Source organism: Melopsittacus undulatus, chromosome Z (assembly GCF_012275295.1).
Source record: "Melopsittacus undulatus isolate bMelUnd1 chromosome Z, bMelUnd1.mat.Z, whole genome shotgun sequence".
NCBI lineage: Eukaryota > Metazoa > Chordata > Aves > Psittaciformes > Psittaculidae > Melopsittacus > Melopsittacus undulatus.
Genome location: NC_047557.1, coordinates 91,681,327 through 91,700,705, shown reverse-complemented (window position 1 = coordinate 91,700,705; position 19,379 = coordinate 91,681,327). Strand labels below are relative to the sequence as shown.

Sequence of the window (19,379 nt, the reverse complement as noted above, 5' to 3'; positions counted from 1 at the left end):
ATAATAACCTTTCATAGATCCCTGCTAAACTGAGAAAAAATAATTAAGAGACTGGAGAGAATATGGAAAAGTGTCAACGAGAATCATCTTTTCTCCTCTTTCTCCCTGAGCTTCTGTTTTGCCTCGACATTACTTTTCGGTCTGTGCAGCACAGAATTTTTCCAATCTAATGGAGGTTTCTATGTGCACTTTTTCTGTTTACCTGTATTCTTCTTCAATAGAGTAGATCTTTGCAGAAATCTTCCCAGTGGGAGGGATATCATCAGCGCTGCAGTATTGTGACTCCTGTGGGATGGGTAGGGGATGGTAGTTTGTTGGAAGTGTATGTGAACCGATTTTACTGTCTAGTCAGAGGTGCAAAGTGCCTGAAGAAGCAAGGCAGAGCTCTCAGTGCTTCAGAGAGGAGCTGAGAGGGCCTGTGCTCTAGTTCATGCTAAAAGTCTTGCTGACTTCTGAGCAAGGTAGGAAGAATAAGATCAGCAAGGAGGTGTACATCTGGGAAATGTGATGGCTTGTCACTGGGTCTGGCAGAGTCAAAAGTACCTGGAAGATGACCTAGTTTAACAGAGGGAGGATGAAGGATTGTGGGAAACTGCTATTTTCTTTCTCTCAAAGTAGAGAAAAAAATTCCGCAGCCTTGAAAGGATGATGAGCTACTTTTGTTCTCAAAAGAGTGATTCTATACATAAGAGATGTTGGAGGGATTACACCCAGAGTGGAATTAATAATGGATTAATATTAAACCCTAACCAAAGAATTAAATCATCATCCATGTGCTGTAGACCACACAATGGTAGGAAGCAACTAACCAAAACAAAACAAAAAGTTGAAAAATAGCTTGTGAAAAACCAAAAGTTTTCTTATTGGCCTTTTGCAAAATGAGAACTACTCCTACTTCAGCTGCATTAAATGAAGTGAATAAAATCCAGCACATTTTTTGTGTATACTTCTAAGAAATATTTACAAGAACCAGGTCCTCAATTCAAACAATGCAGTTCATTGTAAATGGTGTTTTGGAGGTGTCGCTCTAAAGAACGTATGTTACCATAAATTACTCTTGCCCATAAATTAGCTGGTTTTACAGTGGGGATTTTTCTGATACCAGATGAATTAGTGAAACAGTAAAAAGAGAACAAAAATGGAAAGTGCTAAATCTGTTCATAATATTTCTGAAATTTTAAAGTGCTTCCCTGTATGAGGAATGAAGGAGCGGAAATGATGCCTGTAGGAGAAACAGATTATGCAAAAGCTGGACATAAGAGAACTATAAAATACAAGGTATAGAAAGATAAGAGGATATAGTGATTTTTTTTTTTAAATTATAAGTAAAATCAGCCAGGGAGAGAAGATAAATGATAATTGCTTTGAAATCTCCAACACTGATGGGAAGAGTCCACAAAAGGAGTGTTGCAAAAGGGAACATACTATGAGTTATTCTTGTGTTACTTTTGAGTAGTATTTTCACAGATAAATAAATTCTAAAAATAAAATAAAATTTGTGATTTACTGTTTGAGAACATCGTAAGTGCTTTCATGTCATTGTTCATGCCTCAGCCCAGTGCTGCTTGGAGTATGAAGGAATGTAGAATAAAAAACGGATGCACAAGATTGAAAAAAATAATGTAAATCAGATCTCTGGCCACCCGATACTGCAGGCAGCAACAGCACGGGTCTTTGTTATGGAGCCTCCTACTAAAGATGCTGAGCTCATTGTCTCACCAGTTCTGCTCTTCCTCACTGCAAGGGTTAGAAATTTTCTTTGCTCTCCAGCTTAGTTTATTTTCTCCAGTTGGTCTCAGGTTCTTGCAGTTTAAAAGGCTGAAGGTTTGGTCCTGCACACACATCTTTTGCTCTCCTGCTGTGACTCAGGTAGGAAAATGCAGGGGATCCTCCAAACTCCAGCTCTTCCAACCACATTTTTCTTCTATTTTCGTTACTCTGTGGAATGATGTAAGCTGAGTGGTTTTTTTTTTTTTAATTTTTGCTCTTGAGATTACAATTTCACAATTACCTTGAATGTGTATTTTTCAGTTGAGGAGGGTCGGTAAGGATTGTAATCAGAGAAAATAAGGTACAAAATTAGTGTTTCATTCATTCTTTGAATATAACACCACTCTTTTACTATCCCACATCCTTCCAGTAACTGGTGAGTTGGAAAGTTGTATATAAATAGCAAAAATCTGTAACAAAACTGGCTTGTGTAGAGTGAATGGGGGAAAAAAAAACCCATTTAGTTACAGATGGGACCATGAAATCTAAGTATCCATGGACTGGATTAAAGCACACTGATTTTTGTAGCCGTGGCAACTTCCTGTGTAATCTATTTTGAGAAATGGGGTCAAGGATGAGATTATTAAAACATTCCTCATATCTGATTCTGTTGTGATAGTAGAGGATATTATTTCTTTGTCTGTGGCCTTATTAAATGTAACAGTTAAACTACAAGAAACAGTAAAGCTAATACCAAACATTTCTTTTTGTTGTTTTCCAAAGGATTCATCCCCCTGAATTCTTCAAGAAAAAATATGCTGTGGATGAAGTGCACTATGTGAATGAGGTGAGTTCTCTGTGTGTCTGAGTATTTTTCTGTGAATAGAAAATCAATATGTGGCAATGATTGCTTAATTTTAGTACTCTGCTTACTAGGTATCTCCTGATTTGGTGGGACTTTCCCCCCTCTGAGTTACTGGAAATAGTCCTTCATACTAGTAAGGCACTTGTCATGTATTATTTTTCCTTTTCTTTAACAACTGCCTTTTTTAGCTGAACACTAAAGTCTTAATCAAAAAATGGCCTCATAGACATGTTTTTTTGCATTGTGAGACTGGTCAGTCTGCAAATTTACCCAACAGAAACATGTTGCTAAATACATTTTTTGCAACGCCTTGGAGATTTGACAAGATTGCTATCAGCGACATTGCATGACCTAGCCCTGACTTGGGAGCTGACATTTATTTTATGACTCCAAAGAGCTGTGAAGAAAGGCTGTCTGCCTTTCTCTTATTTTATGTTGAATCAATTATAATATTTGAATAAACAAATATATTCATATTTTTGAATGCAAATGTGACTTGCTTAGGTAGATTTCTTGTTTCATTTCTGAGCAGATGTTTGTATACTTATCCACCTGTCCAGTTGTCTTTTCTTTGGTAGGAAAGCACAGCAGGGTGAGGACAGTTTTCTTGCCAGGCTCTGTGGGTGATTTTCATAGAGAGCAGCTTGAAAAGGAAGACTGATACTCCTGTCCCTGCAGAGCACTAACTCTGACACACTAGACCAAAAATTCTACTCTCGTCATCTGTGAGGATGTTTCATTTCATTTTCATAATGAGTCCAGCTATGAAGTGAAGTTTGATCCTGTATTTTAGTAGCCTGGGGTGAAGGAAGCTGTGGAGACATTGCTTTTTGACATGCATGTCATGTAGAACGCAAGCGCTCCAATGCTTATCTGTCAAACGCTGAAAATTGCAAGTGGAAAATACATGGTTTATTTTTAAAAATCACTTTTATTTTGGGTCACCTTAGTTGTTTTGGGTCACTTTCTGTCAACTAATACCTATACTGCAGTTCTGTTATGTACTTGCTTGCTGCTGAAAAACTTCTGTGGGGACCAGTAAACTGTCCCAGCATAAAGGCTGCTTTCCAGCTGAACTGCATGTATTGAATTCAGAAGCTGTTTTGCTCGGTTTGCCAAGGTGTTGGGTTTCCACCATTACAACACTGAGGGCCTTATTTACGGGATAGTTTTATGTCAACAAATGACCAACTTGTGTAAGTGTGTAATCCTTATACTTCATGTGGAGGAAAAAAGTGGAATTGGTATTTTTGAACCTCACTGCCATATGTTTTCTTTCGTTAATATTATTAGTATGCTGTTAAGCTGTTTTAAAATTCACATACTGTGCACCATGGAATGGTCATCTGTTAATTGTCTCAAGAAATGTGTAATTCAGTGCCCACCTTTCTGCAGCTGCTCTGAGAGCCTACTTCTCTACAAGCCCAGTGGTCTTGTTCTTAGTTTGTAAATGTTTGAAAGACACTGAAGGAGCCTGATAGAAGTGTTAGCAAAAGATGACCAGTGAGAGTAATAGCAAATACTCATTACTAAGTATTTAGCACATTGTAGCATAATAATATTAACGCATGTGTGTTTTATATGTAGTACTATGTTGAGGATATAGTATCTTGTTTCATACTATTTCTGTGTGACATTACAGCTTTTTGGCTCATATTTCCTCTGTCTTCCAAATGATGACAGTAGACTTAATTTTAAGTTCTAGTTGGTATTTATGTCTCCAAAGGACACCATCAATTTAGGCACTGCATTTCTGTCTAAACGTTTTGTGATCTACTGACTTGTTGCATGTCTCAGTAATACTTCAGTATCTGAAAGATACCAGAGGAGCATTTTCGTCTTTGCAGCTTGTTTACTTTGTATACAGCACATGCTCATGAAAGTGTTATCAGTGTGATTCTGAGGAAGAAAAAAAAAATAATAGCAATATAAAATGTCTTTTTAGATATCCAGTGTTCTGGCGTCGAAGAACCCTTCTGTGCTTCTTACTTTGGTAAGTCATATTCTGAATAATAACTATTCATGTTTTTCAATGAGATCAGTTTATTCAGCATTTCTTTGAACTGTTATTCAAAATGTTTTCCTCTCCATCTTTGCCAAATTTGAGGCCACCTGTGTATAGTCATCTAGACTTCTGGCTCCTCCATGATCTCAAGATTTGTAACCCCTGGCGTTCGAGTCTATATTCTTGCTGCCAAAAGCTTTATTTGTTTTCTGGTAAAACATGACAAGCCTATCTATCATCACCCATGTTATCCTCCAGCCTGCGTACAATGACTGCAAACTCCTTTCATGTTTTACATTGCTCTGGTCATGTCATGGGCATGTTAGGGCCTTTCTGTGGGATTCCCCTAAGGATTCAGGGTATACTTTTCCTGCATAAAGTTGATAAGAACAACTGCTGGAAGGAGGGGGTGATACCAAATGCCTGCTAAGTATTTTGAGTGACGCTTCTTATTTCTATGGTAGGAGGATGAATGAGTGTGTTTAAAGCCTGCAAGTTTCTTCCCCATCACCTCTCTCCCAGCTGCTTTCCTTGACAGATGTTTTGTAAACTGTATGAAATAATTTGCTGACTGAGCTTTCCCAGCAAATGCATTGGCAGCTCCTGGATTTACCAATGACCAGACAAAAAAATCCCTCCTGAAAGCACTCACGTAGCATGAGATCTGATTTCTTTATCCATTAAGAGCAGAGGCCCTAAAAAGTTTTCAGTCTTTCTTCCACTTACATTTGTATACATATACATACACATATAAAAGATGACCTTATCATTTTCTTTCATGTTCTTTAAGAGAAATGAGTGGGAAAGGGAATGTTTGATCATCTTGTACTTCTTCATGTGCATTCCTGCACATCACATTCTTTAGTAGCTGTCACTTCATGAGGATCCTGTTTTGCGAAGAATTTTAACCTGATTTTTGGCTGAGAGGAAGGAACTGTGATTCTTCCATATTCTTCCCACTGAAGAAGTGTGCAGAGAAGGGAAGAGGGCTTCTCTTTTTTTCTGCCTGAATGGACGCTTGGTCCTCTTCTCCTGTGGTCTCTTTCCAGATACGGAGCTGTAATGCTGCTCCACAGGGTTTCCCAGGCACGGTGTTCGTCTGCTGTGTAGCAGCCAAAGTACTTTTGCTTATGCTACTTGCTTGAATGGAAAGCTGTAGGGGAATGGCATGCAAATTTAAATAATAAACATTGGCAAGGCAGGGAGTAATAATTCATTTTTAAATGAAATTACTTTAGAAAAGAAATTGTCCATTTGTTACTCTCTTGCCCTTTGTTACTATTTAGGTCTCCTAACTCCTCTCAAGGGAATTAGAAATCAAAGCCTGCCCTACTCCTGAGCAGCACATCCTAACCCAAGTTCTGTGTTGGTATCCTATGAAAGTCTGGGGTTCAATTATAGTAATTCAAGTAAACTTACATATAAGTTTTCCTAAAGACTCACTGCACTCAGGTTCTCCCCATGATGTATGTTTTAAATGCTTGTGTTTAGCTCAGAATCATGGTCCTTTTCATCTTTTCCCTCCCAGCGTGGTGTTAATACTGATAGCGGAAATGTCACCAAAGAAGCTTCTTTTGAAGGAATCAGCCAGTAAGTGACAAGGCTTTTTTATCCATTAGTTGTTGCATGGTTATGTTAATTCATTTTATACTTCCTGTTAAATGATGTTTTGCCTAGTGACAGGATGTTGAATGGCAGATGAAATATATTAATACTTCTTCAGGAATAAAATGTTTGACAGGTTTCTAGTGACTTGAACAGTGGATTTTGGCTTGGTTTTGTGTTGTGTTTTTTTTCTTAAATCTTTTTTATATCTGACTTCATCCAGTGTTTCTCTTCATTTGTTTTTAAGTATCTAAATCCAGAAAAGACCCATCCCTTTGCCTCTATTTCCACAACTGGGACTGGAATATTTGGGATTCACATTTCAGGAAAATTTGTCTTTAAGAGGAGCTTTTTTCTCTTACTGACTTCCTTGTTCATTATTAAGGTAGATATTAGTGATTCTGGTAAGCACAGTCTTCTGAAAAGATGTCACATTACAGGTGGAAAATTAAAGATCACTCTTCTGCCTAGATGTGATCCTATAGTGTCCCTCGATGTTGTCTTTATATGAAGTTTGGCTGCTAGTGGAGTAAAAATGCTTTTCCTGCTTGCAGTGTTTTGAAAAGGCAGTAAATAACAGTGCATCACAGCCTGCTCTGGTATGTGAAGATGATGGCCTTAATTTTGAATGAAATACAACTACCCAGTATCCCGAGAGGAGATAATTTTTCATTTTTTGCTCAAGTGTATGGCAAAAAAGAAACACTCCCCCCATTAAAAAGCCTGTTAAAAACCCCCACTTATTCTGAGACATTGAGGAGGTGGTCCTTTTTTTAATACTTGACTCCCAGTCACCCTGCTGCATTTTTCTCAGTTTGCCTCTGTTGAGACCATATTAATTCTGCAGTGAAGATTGTAATGCACAGTATTTGCTGCAAGTCTGGGCACTGGTTTGTATAGTCCAGGAGCATACTTTCTGCTGGGATCATCTTTTCTCCCTGTCACGTGAACTGAAATCTGGAATCTGATTCTGTAATTACTTTGTTCTCCCCTACTGTTCTCTACAACCTAAATGGAAACTCAATGAGTCTGTCAGGGATATTGGGGACCAGGGTTTCAGACTTCTAGGCATCTTTTGCTGCTCAGTAAGTTAAATATAAGCTATTCCAGAATAAAGCAAGCAGTTTTGAATTAACATTTGGTCTCCTTTCAGCTGTTACAGCAGTATGATGTTCTGTTGCTTTGACCAAGTACATACTCATTTATCTTACACTCTTCAGGTGCAGGTGAACTCCAAAATCTGTGTGGAGCGATACCTCCGGTTTTATCTGAAACATCTCCACATGAAATATAAACAGTTATTATCTCCAACACTAATTCTTTATGGGTATGATGTATAAAGATCTGTTTGAAGTACCAAAAAGCCCTTTTTCCATCTGAATTTCACCAAATACTAGAGTTTAATTAGGAACACATTCTATTACAAGTCAACATTAAGTTAGGAAGCCACTCCATTTAGCACTTGATCTGAGATTTTAATAGCATGTCTCCTGCAACTCTTAAAGGGATTAGTGATATTTTATTGTGGGTTCACAGTTTGTGGTAAACATGCTGTCACTGTGCTCCAGGAGAAGGTTTTCTCCCTTCTTCACAGGCAATTTCCATCTGTTTAGTAGTTTAGTTAGTCTCTTTTGAGACCTGTGTTAATGCTTATCCCTCTCCGCCCATTGGCACCAAGTTGTTCATCTTGCTGCCTTTGACAGATCTGGTTGGTGCGTTCCCTTCCTGCACTTGTGGTGTGGAAGAGCAAGCACTGATTTTGTTGTTGAATGTGCTGAAGATCCAATCCCATCTTCTGACAGATACTGTGTCTTCAAACCACTTGTCACTCCAGCCTTCCCTTGATCTCCCTGACTCCTGCTTCTGTCTTCTCCGGGGCTGTCATGTCTCTGGTGAGAGCGTGCTTAGCCTGCACGCCAGTGGCCGCGTGTGGAGAGTGAACACTGTTCATTGAGGGCATGAAGGAAGGGAAGAGCTCCCTTTTAAACTCTGCTCTCCTCAGAGTTTTGTAACTGCATGTATAAACCTGTTCATTTTTTATGTTTTCGATGCAGACTCCAACCAATTTCAGCATTCCTGCTTTTCTGCTTCTGCACCTATGTCAAATATTTCCTTTATATTTCATAGAATCACATAATGGTTTGAGTTGGAAGGGGCCTTAATGCCAGTTCCACACCCCTGCCTTCCACTGGGCCAGGTTGTTCAAAGCCCCATCCAAACTGGCCTGTTTCTTTGTATTTTGGACTTACTTGTTTCTTCTGAGAGGACTAAACCCATGGAGTTTGTATCAAGCAATTGACTCCTTCAGACTGCACTCCCTCCCATCTGTCTGCCTGTGAGTTGTCAGCTCTCTCTGTCCTCTGTTTTTCTGTTTGGGTTTTTTTTGTTTGTGATGGATAATAGGAGAAATAATGGATCATTTCTGGAAAAAGCTGGATCTTGCTCCCTTTGCAGGCTGTTCATCTGCTCCTGTAACAAGTTGCCTTTTTCTTCCTCTAATGATATTGCTTCCTTGCTTTACTTTTTGAACCTTTTCAACTTCTGGAGCATAATTACCTAAACTATTTGATTAATTTTCCCACTGTTATAAGTAGCCATTTGAGACAAAATAACTATTGTGGTAATGGGTTATTTCTTTGATCACCCTGAAGATCAACCCTGAGTTATTTTTGCACTGGTAGCAGCTATGAAACTTGATTTCATGCTGATTATAGAGCCCATAATGGTGAAATTCATCATAGTTTTCATCAGTTTAGGTATAGTTCTTTCATATAGAATCCCAAACTGGTTTGGGTTGGAAGGGACCCTAAAGCTCATCCAGTTTCAACCCCCTGCTATAGGGAGGGACACCTTCCACTAGAGCAGGTTGCTCCTAGCCTGGTCCAACCTGGCCTTGAACACTGCCAGGGCTGGGGCAGCCACAGCTTCTCTGGGCAGCTGGTGCCAGCTCCTCAGCACCCTCACTGGGAAGAACTTATCTCTAATGTTGAATCTAAATCTACCCTCTGTCAGCAAAGTATCTTGCTGATAAAAAAGCTTGCATGTTGCTACAGTCTGTAAAAATGGACAATGGTGGTGCTTGGGAAGTTGTCCTGCTCAGCAGTGGGTAGTCCCGTTGTCCCATGAAGGGAGAAGCCTGGGACAGGGACTTCTGATAGGAGAGCTGGAACATTGCTAATGCTGTTCCTGGTAGCTCCCCTCGGGTCAGCTTTGTTTGCAGCTGTTACAAATTCCACAGAAGTGACTTGCTGTCATTTGCTTCAGGTGGCTTAAAGTGTAGAAGGCAGATTTCTAAAGTAGTGCCAATGCATTTTTTCTAGACAAGTACTTTTGTTTGCTAATAACGGCTAGTTCTGTGGGTGGTGGGTTTTTGGTTTTTCTAATTCATGGACCCATTTGTCAGACTGGAAAATGGGCAGGAATTTTGTAAATCCAGTTGTGTGCCAGTTATGTAGGACATGAAAATGTGTCATATACGTTAAACCACTGTTGAATAAATCTTTGCTTGCTGTCTTGCTTGATTTTGTTCTGGTTTTGTTTGTTTTTCGTCCTCAGAATCAATTGATGGAAATAGTGGATAGTGTAAGCAATTGTACCTAAATGTTTGCAGTTTTTCAGTGAATTCCTTTCCCTCAGAATGTATTTCTTGAGCATGACAGTGAAAACCATCTAAAAGGCCTCTTCCCTGTTGTGTAGTGAGATCCATTGTTAGAAGAAAGACTCTCGTGTTGGGAAGAGTAGAAAATTCTAATGTTGTGTATGAGTATGTTTAGAATTTTCTCACCATATACACACAAGGTATATTCATTAAACTGACAAAATAGGGTCTCTTTGTACACTTTTATTATACAGGAGGTGTAGATTTGTAACTTTTATTTTTAATTAATTAAATTGTCTTGCAGCTAAAAGGACAACTGAGTATGAAATTAATTTGGGCATGCTTTTCAGTGTAGCATTTCTTAGTTCTGTGCTAATTAAATGGGAGCATTAATATGTTACAGGTTGCAGCTGTAGCAAAATGTCAATTTATTTTCTTCCCTAAGACCACATGTCTCATCATCTAAGTGTTGTCTATTTGCACATTACGGAAAAATGTAGAATTGGTTTGTGCTACATGATTCCCTTAACCCTAGGGCAGTACATGTTCTTTAAAAGTAAGTTGATTATTGTCTAGCAGGATCAAAATTCTGCTAGAAGAACATGGTAGGGTGATTTTATACAGGACTTTGTGCACAAATTGTGTGAATTAAACACCATTGTGTACTTGTGCTGGTGATGACAAGCTCTTCCCCTTGAGCTTGATATTTAACCAGTAACTTTAGGGATGCATTTTGTTTAGCTGCCTTGTTGGTAACTGAAATGAAGCATAATTTGAATCATTAGTTTTAGAAGTCTGGCAGTAATAAACAGGTTGGCCCGTGGGCACTTGGACAGGACCCACAGCTATCTCGAGCTAAGCAAAGCTGAGGCAGCTCAATCCTTAATCGTTGGCTTATCTGAAAAAGCTACATACAATAGATCAGGTTCTCTTCTAAGTCTGAATTGATGCTGTGCCCTAGAGATCTAAAATCTTGTTTTCCACTTGCCATTATATCAGAAAGTCTGTCATTCAGGTGAGAGATAAAACTACTGTGTGACTGATGACCTCCTGCCTCTTTACCCCTACCCTACACCCTCTCATTCCAATCCTGCCCCCTTTCTGTGTGTTTAATTAACTTCCATAATTGACAGCAACTGTAATTTTAAGGAGCTGCCACATAGTAGAGGGTTCCAGCCATCAACTAAAACTTGCATTTCTGGCAGCACAAAGACAGCTCAAGATGAGCATTTAAGGCCAGGAGAGGAAAAATCCAGGGCCTGCAGCAGAGATGGTACATATCTTGACTGAAATTTCCTTTGTATAATAGCATTATTCGACCTATTACAAATCTGCACTGGTGTATAGGTTTTCCCTTTTTGTTTGTATTTATTTAATGCTCAGATGAGAGACAGTCTTCTGTTGTGAGGTTTGTGTTTGATCATTTGATTTGGTTTTGTTTTCATCCGTTTGTGCTTGTGGTTAAAATGAGTGTGTCAGGCTCTTGAGAGATGTGAATTTTCAGAGCCTCATCAGCTGCCTTCTTTACTTGCCCTTCCCTGCTCTTTATTTTCTTTTGTTACTTCCTAATAACCATAGTTTATACTTGTCATATTTGCATAGAGCTGCTGTTGGAGCTTTCTGCAGTGCTGCAGTGTCTCCTTACACTTGCCTTCATTGATCTGTTTTCTGTCTGACATACTGATGACAATTATTGAATGTCCTTGCGTCGTTGCAGCTCCAGCTTAATTCTTCTGTCTCTTGTTTTTCTGTGGTGGTGTCAGTTGATATGCTTTCCGGCCAAACAAGGAGCTCGGGCTTTTGTTTTTTTTAGAAATTGTATAGATTGAGTAGTGTCTATCATTGTTATATTTTCTTCTTTATAACTTTGTGTTTAACGGGCTCTTCCGTCCCAGAATTATTTCTGCATTATTGTACGTAGGTAATAGTTGTTGGGATGGTGGTGATTAAATTGAAAAAACGCCTTTTTTCTCTGGTTTTATGAGACTTTCTTGTTTCCAATCATTCTATAATGATGCATTGTTCTGTGACTTGTGGCTTTTTGTATTGTGTTGCTTTTCCAGTGGTTTCTAATTAATACTCATAATACTGAGTACCATACAGCTTGTCGTTATTGAATGTTGAGATAAGTTGTTGTTTTCTACCCTGGAGTAGTGACACAAAGCTATTAACCTTTACCTTGTTAGGATTTTATGAGTTTGTGAGCATGTGTTTTTGAAAAAGAGAAACATAGATTTTTGTGGTCTTTTTTCCTGCTATCTGAGTATGCAGGAAGACCCTAGTACAATTAGGAGTGACTTCTAAATATTTTTTTTAATTGGATTTGTGCTTTTGTTGGTCCCTTCTGAGGTGTAAAAAACGGTTCATAACCTGGAATAGATTAATTTTTCCTTCAAAAATTTGGGAAAATGAATTACTGCCTTACAACATTCTTCTAAAGATCTTTTAGGAGCCTTGGAGTATTTTAATTCTCTTAAATGCCATAACTGAGGTACCAGCAGTCAGACAAAAATATCTTTGGTGCAGAACACTCCTCGGGCATTTAAATTGTAAGCAAAAAAAACCCCTTGAACAATGTTTGAAAATCTATTTGTGCTCCACTTAATTACTCAGCTTCTTACTCTGTTGGCCACTGTAATGTTATTGTTTAGAGAGCCTCAAACTAGTTCCAAAAATATATGAATTGCTAAGGCAGAAAATAAACAGAAAAATACTTAAGTGTTTGAGGCCAAGATGAAATGAAAACTTTTGCTTTGCCTCCTCCCTAGGTCAAAAAAGACAAGGAGAGATTGTTTTCACAGTCCTCTAAGCAAGCTTGTTTATCACATGCCACATTCTGTGCACAGAAAAATGGAAAAGCATAAAACGAAGGATGAAATTAGCAGTTCACTGTGTTTAATTTCACTGAAGGGTTTTTAAGGAGCAAGTTAAAATTACAGAACACTTTGGAAGGGTCTTCTCTAGGTTGATCTGGTTCAACCCACACTCATAGCAGTGAAGTGATAACATTTTATCTTTGTCAAAAGAAGTTTAAGGAATGTGTCCTGAACATACTGTTCTTCTGGTTTCTCCACATTCTTAAAATTACATATGTGGTTTAGTCTCATATATTTCAAAATAAAACACTTGCACAGTGAAGACAAATGTTTTGTCTTTGCTTACTGGGATCTGAACTGATCTGTAATTAATTACAATACATTATTTGCTTTCACAAGTTTTTATGTCCCCAGAGAAGGCACAGTTAAGAAAAAAATGTAATCTTTGCTGTTGTGTGTCTTTTTTTTTAAATATTTGCGTGTTGCTTTTTTTTTATATAGATTTAATGTGAACAACAAAATCCTTCATCCTGAAATTGCAGAATGGTGAGTAGCATAAAATCTGTCTCTTTGAGTATCGTTGAACATGCTTATATTAGGGCAAGGGATAACTCTTTCAAACTGAAACAGGGGAAGTTCAAGTTAGACATAAAAAAGAAGTTCTTTACTGTAAGGGTGGTGAGGCACTGGAATGGGTTGCCCAAAGAAGTGGTGAATGCTCCATCCCTGGCAGTGTTCAAGGCCAGGTTGGACAGAGCCTTGGGTGACATGATTTAGTGCGAGGTGTCCCTGTCCCCATGGCAGGGGGGTTGGAACTTGATGATCTTAAGGTCCTTTCCAACCCTAACTGTTCTATGATTCTGTTGCTTCAGAGAGTAATTCCTCAGCTGAAGCATCCTACTTTACTAGGTTTTAATTATGTTGATTTCACCCTTTAGGGTGGCAATAATGTACAGAAGTAAAAACAGGTAAAAACACTGAAAAGTGAAGAATTTCTGTGTCATTCCTTAAGCTTTGTGTCTGGATATAGATTTTTATAGGATGTGTTAGGAGTTAAGTCACATTTGTGTAAATGTGAATTTGTATGAATAAGAAAAGAATGAGGATAATTCATAATTTATATTCTAGAACCAAAAAAATCAAAGGTAGATTGAAACTGTCTGAACAGGTAATATTTAATAAGGTGTTATTACTTCCCTAGGTTTTATTATAAAAGCATTAATTCTGTTGAATTATTATTAATGTAGCTATACTTTATAATTCTAGGGGACTGCTGCTGTAGCCTATCTAGAATAGACACAATTAGAGAATGTGGCAAAGCGTAGTAGTAGCTTACAAAACTACTGCATTTCACTAGTTTTCCTGTTCTGGTCAGCGTTGCTGACTTTGTCCTCAGGATTGCTCCGTAACTAGGGCTTTCTAGTTTTCCATTTAGGAAATTAACTGCAGAAACAACACAGTAGATTTTTGTTATTGAATTAGGTTTTTATCTAAGCTTTTTCAGTGTATTAATCTAGAAATGAGGAATCAAATCCTTAGTTAAGACAGATAAACTCAAAATCTTAAAATACAAACAGGAGAGTATATACTCTGACTACCACTGTTGTAGCTTATTGCAATATATGTTACTACATATTATTCTTTTAATGTTTATTAGTAGCACATATGCTGAGAACAATCTGCTGTCTTCCTTTATGTCTAATTGCCAGCTGGAAAAATGTGGAGATGTTGTTTTGAACATCAATGTGATTTCGGAATATGTAGAATTTTTAGTAGGTCACACTTCTGTTATTACAGCCATTTGTCCTTGCTTGGCATGGCACAAAAATGTTGTAAAAGGAAGGTGGGAAGAGGGGAATCATTGCTTAGACATCATTGCATTAGGGAGCCGTTGGTGGGCCTGGAGATGTGTAGTAGTGGGACTCATTGCTTGCAAATCCGGCTGATGAGTGGAAGGGGGAAAGTCAGTGCTGCTTTGTAACACAAAAATTTCAGTGTGCCAATTTTTAAATCACGCCTCTTCTGTCCTTCTAGAATTTTGACCTTCCTTTTCCAAAACAAAGAAGTTATCCTACAGAATTGATTTCTGAATTTATCACACAGAAGTGATTTCTGAATTTAAGAGTCGAGAGCCTTTGACATGCAAAGTGCTGAGTAATGTAGACAGAATACAAGACTGGAAATTGATGTGTAGGGATGTGCTTTTCAGATGCACAGGTTAAACACAATTAGGTAAAGTAGGAGCATGGCAAAACTGGATTTGGTTTTGTTGGTTTTGCTTGGTTGGTTTTTTTCTAATATCATTAGGGTTTAATTAGTCAAGTTCCTGTTATTACAGATATTGATAGGGAAGATCTAGAAACTTTCACACATGCTCCGAGACCCCTGATGCCATGCTACAGTACCATACAAAACTAACAAAGGATAAGTCAGGTTAGAAGCTCTTCATAAAGTCTTATTTTCTTGCAGAGGTAGCTGCTCTTGAGCTCTAGTTCATTGGTTTGGTGTAGGGTATGGTGTGGGTTTTTTGTTTTTTAAGACATAAGGAACTTTCAGTTCTCTTCATTATCATGTGCCCAGCAGTCAGAGGAGGATTCTCCTAGTGACCTGACAAGCTGTTTGAGAAGTGGAGAAGAGAGCTACATCTTCATCTTTAATCTGACAGTGTCATTTTCCTGCTCCTCTTGTTTGTTTGCCTTTTCGTACTCTTGTTAGCAGGGGCAAGAAAAGTGACCTGAAGAGGGTCTGGTCTAACTTCCAAACTTTAATCTGTAGGTACAGCAGCACTACAGGGAGAGAGGTGACAGTTTTACCAGCAGAAGGCTTTGGATTAGGGCCACAAACTGATTCCCAAGTCAGCTTTCATTCTAGTTCCATCTGCCTTACCAGGGTGTCACCTCATAAGCTTTTCTGCTCTGTGTTTTGCGCTAATGGGGGTGTTAAATCTTCTTCAGGAAGCTCAGAGTTGGAGAAACATGAGGTCCATGCATCTATCCTGAGGTAGATGGAGCATTGAGGCAGTAGAAAGGCAGCACTTGGAGCTGTTCATCTTGGTGCGGAGAGAATCTTTTATGTGAATTGCAAGTGCCAGCCTGGAATTCTGATTTTGTTTTCCCTGTGATCTCACAGGGGAGAGATGCTCAGTGTGTGCCTTCTCTCCACCTTGCTTTCAAGGAAAGGGAATTCTAAGTGGAGCTGAAGTTCATATGTACCTTCAAAAGTGTTTTAAAAGGTTTTATTGAGTTTGGTGGATTTAATTTTAAGTCAGAGGTACGTTGTGGACGGTTGTTAGGATTTAAGTGTCTGGCGAAATCACTATGTGAATGACAGGCTATGCATAGTAAAACTTCCTAAAGCAGAAAATTTCCTTGGAATATAAAGTTATTGACCAAGATACTTTCTTTAGAAAGCAATAATATTTTTAGAATAAAGAATATTTTACTTTTAGGAAGATTAATTTTTTTTGTTATATTCTAGAGTAGAAAATTGCTTCATTTAAATCATGTGCTTGCATGGATGCATATAATTTCAAATTCAACAAGCTCTGAGCTCCTCTGGTTTACCACGATACTTGTCAGTAAAACTCCAATCTATACCATACTGTCAAAGCTGCCAGCAAGAAGCGAAATGTCTGAGCTTTCTGAACCAGCCAGGGAGAACTGTGAGCTACAGAAGGCAATTCTAGTGTTGTACAGTCTTCTCATAAAATACAGATAAAATGGTTCAGTACTGACAAGGGGCAAAGTGTTTGTGATTAAGGATCTGTTGCCTCCCTTGCTTACTCATCCTTTTTCAAGTTCTCAACATTTTCTCACTTGCTATGAAACTTAAATATAAACCAAAAGGATCTGACCTCAGACAAGACTGCAGCAGTTTGCATAGGGTGTTTTCACTTTTTTTTTTTTTTCAATTGGGTGAATGTGTCTACAAACACACTTAAACACTTAAATTGTAAATTTCAGGGTCCCCATTTCAGGTCTGATACTGAATGTGTACTCTAAGTATTGATTTCAGCATTTTGAAAAGAAAATATCATCTAACAGAGGACAAAGTCAAAACTCACCTGGATTATCTCCCTAGAAGTCAGAAGGAATTATTTTTACACTAGCACTTCGAAAAAATTGCCTTTTGTTACTTTAGGATACCAATGTCTGTTTACCATGTTTGTGGTAGTGCTAGAAGATAATATACAGCTCATTTTCTGCCTGCATATACTTTATTTTGCTATAACCCCAAAAATATGGTATTTCATAGTTCTGTGTGGAAGATTTCATGTATTCTGTATTTTGCATTACTTTGATTGAAAACTGTATTGTTTCTTCTGGGAAAATAATCTGTATCTTAATGTTTTAAGGTTGGGGGTATATGCTCTTTGAGGTTTTAGAGGATTTTATTATCTACATTGTAAACCCTAATATCTTTTTGAACTGTTTTAAGATGAACTTCCGTGTTCGGTGTTCATGCAGCTGGCTTTCAGAATTGTACTGCAGTGCTTCTCCTTTGCATGCTTGCGTTACTGTGTTTACTGGCTTCAATGCTAATTCAGTTAGCAAGTTAAAACTTGCTGAAGAGCATAAATATATCAACTATGGTAGAGAAATGTCTATAAATAAAATATGGAAAGGTAACAGCAGGGGTTAAAAAGGGTGAAGGCAAGGCAGAACTGTGGAGTCTGTCTCTGTGGGTAGCATCTGTATTTACTTGGTGGTCTGTAAACATAATGTTTCCAGAAGGATAAGGAAAAATGGATGTAGCCAGATGTTTTCCATGCATGGCACAAAAAGCAGCCATTAGGGTTGCACACATGTACTAAAAGCAACAAAAGAAGATATCTGATAAACACTGAGCTGATAACTGGGAACAGATACTTCTGGCAGTATGATCAAGACTGGATGCACATAGGGAAGCAAACAGTTGTGTATCTTTAAATAAAGCACTGGTTTAGAGAAATAGAGTTGAGTTACACAAGTTTCAATCTCATAATTGTCTTGAATTCTGTATGCTTTTGACCACTTGATCAGTAGAAAATAGGTTGTGCATGAAATTTGGTATCCAGCCACTTAAAATGCCCGAACTTAATTCCAGAACTGAAATCGTGCTTTGTATTGAAATTTCTCTCTTTTGTTGAATGACTGACATGCATGAAAAGACCACCTGCTCATATGGACAAGTGCAAATAAAAGCACAAAGGTATGCCAAAGAATAGTATGAGGAAGAAGGAATAATTTTACACTAGTAAAATGCAGGGGGAGGGAAGTTAAAAGTTACAGGTCAGTCCTGACAGTAGGAGGCTTGTGCTTCTAATTTAACTTGATTTTACTGAGTGGCTTGCCTGTTAATCCAAGAACTGCATTACATGCTGAATCTATACATTTTTGCAGTTTCTGTAGATGGTGTGTTCCCATCAAAATATTAGTGAATGCATTCAGAGTAACTGCTCCGAGAGCCATTTTTAATAGAACATTGAAGTTCACTGATGAACAAAGGTGGGACTTTCTTCTTAGCCTTATCTTGTAAGTGGGGGAGAAACAACATGAGAAATGTGGGCCACTCATCACCCTCAAGATTGCTCTGCAGTGCTAACCAGAGTGCTTTGACTAGCAGTGCTTTGAACCTGACTTCGAGGAATGTTGCTTTTTATGCAGTGAGATAGTGGTGAAACACATGCGCTTCTGCTACTCAAGTCTGATGTTGGTAATTCCATCAGCAGCACCAGGGCAGGCAACATAGGAGCCTAGTGATATTTTCCTTTTGGTATCCAGTGGAGTGTGAAGCTGATCAGGTTCCCTGCCTGATTGTACATCCTTCCTCTCTTCCATGTTAATGGTAGTGGGTTTTATTGGTCTCAGAATGAGTAAACATTTTCTGTAAAATGTTTCAGTGCTTGACCTTGTACAAATGAAGGTGATGCATTGTATGGAAAGTCTGAGCCTGAGCATGAATTTGTAAATGCAAAAAGATACCAAAAAGGTATGATCTAAAATACCTTGACCGTGAAGCCTTATGACCTAGCCCAGTAAAATAAATTCTAATACTGTTTGCACTTGCTGTTGTGTATTACTAGCAGATCCCAGTTAAGAGATCAGACAACTGAATTTTGAAACAATCTATTTTTGAGGCGCTTGCAGATCAGGGATATGTGCTGTATATTGAAAGTAATATAAAGGCACATCAAACAAGTATTAAATTATCCTGCCTGTACATGCAATCTTCCAAAGAACAGGATTAAATAAATATATATAAGCCTTTGCTACCTCATTCTAACATGAATAGATTTGAGGTGCTATTCTTTATGTCTTGGCTGAAAGGCAGAAGCAGAAGTCTGTTTGCTCACCCCTGGTGAGCAGATTATATCATCCCAGTGCAATTTTTTCATCTCAGTGTTCATTTTAAAACCTTGTACTTCTCAATATGCATAATGATTGTTTTGTGTCATATTTCAATTGACTAAGAATGTCAATCCATTCCCCTCTACTGTATTTCTGTTTGTAAGAGCATTTTGATTGATACTGGCATTTTTACAAAGGTACCTTAACTCTTGCCAGAGAAGTTGTGTTTGTGGGGGAGGGGCTGTGCCACATAGTGATGTGATCCCTGTCTATGGGAAAAGCTCTTATCACTCATCAGAGGCACTGATGTCTGAGAAGCCTGTTTCTGGATTCATTAAGACAAAGTACAGGAGCAGAAATACAGTAAATAGTTTCCTGCAGCAGTGTGGGTAGGAGTGTGTTACAATGACAAAGGGGTGTCTTGGTGGCAGTTTCAAAGTATAACAGTTAT

The 19,379-nt window shown here is 38.3% G+C and overlaps 1 protein-coding gene across 2 annotated transcripts in view; it reads left to right on the top strand.

Annotated features, from left to right (window-relative positions):
- The window catches only part of PEPD (peptidase D), a 145,985-nt gene that overhangs the window by 20,057 nt on the left and 106,549 nt on the right, over positions 1–19,379 (top strand). For both annotated transcript variants that reach the window (XM_031051961.2, XM_031051960.2), the window contains exons 4-7: positions 2,494–2,557; positions 4,521–4,568; positions 6,109–6,170; positions 13,101–13,145. In XM_031051961.2, coding sequence (XP_030907821.1) covers positions 2,494–2,557; positions 4,521–4,568; positions 6,109–6,170; positions 13,101–13,145 — 219 coding nt within the window. The remainder of the gene's footprint in view (positions 1–2,493; positions 2,558–4,520; positions 4,569–6,108; positions 6,171–13,100; positions 13,146–19,379) is intronic.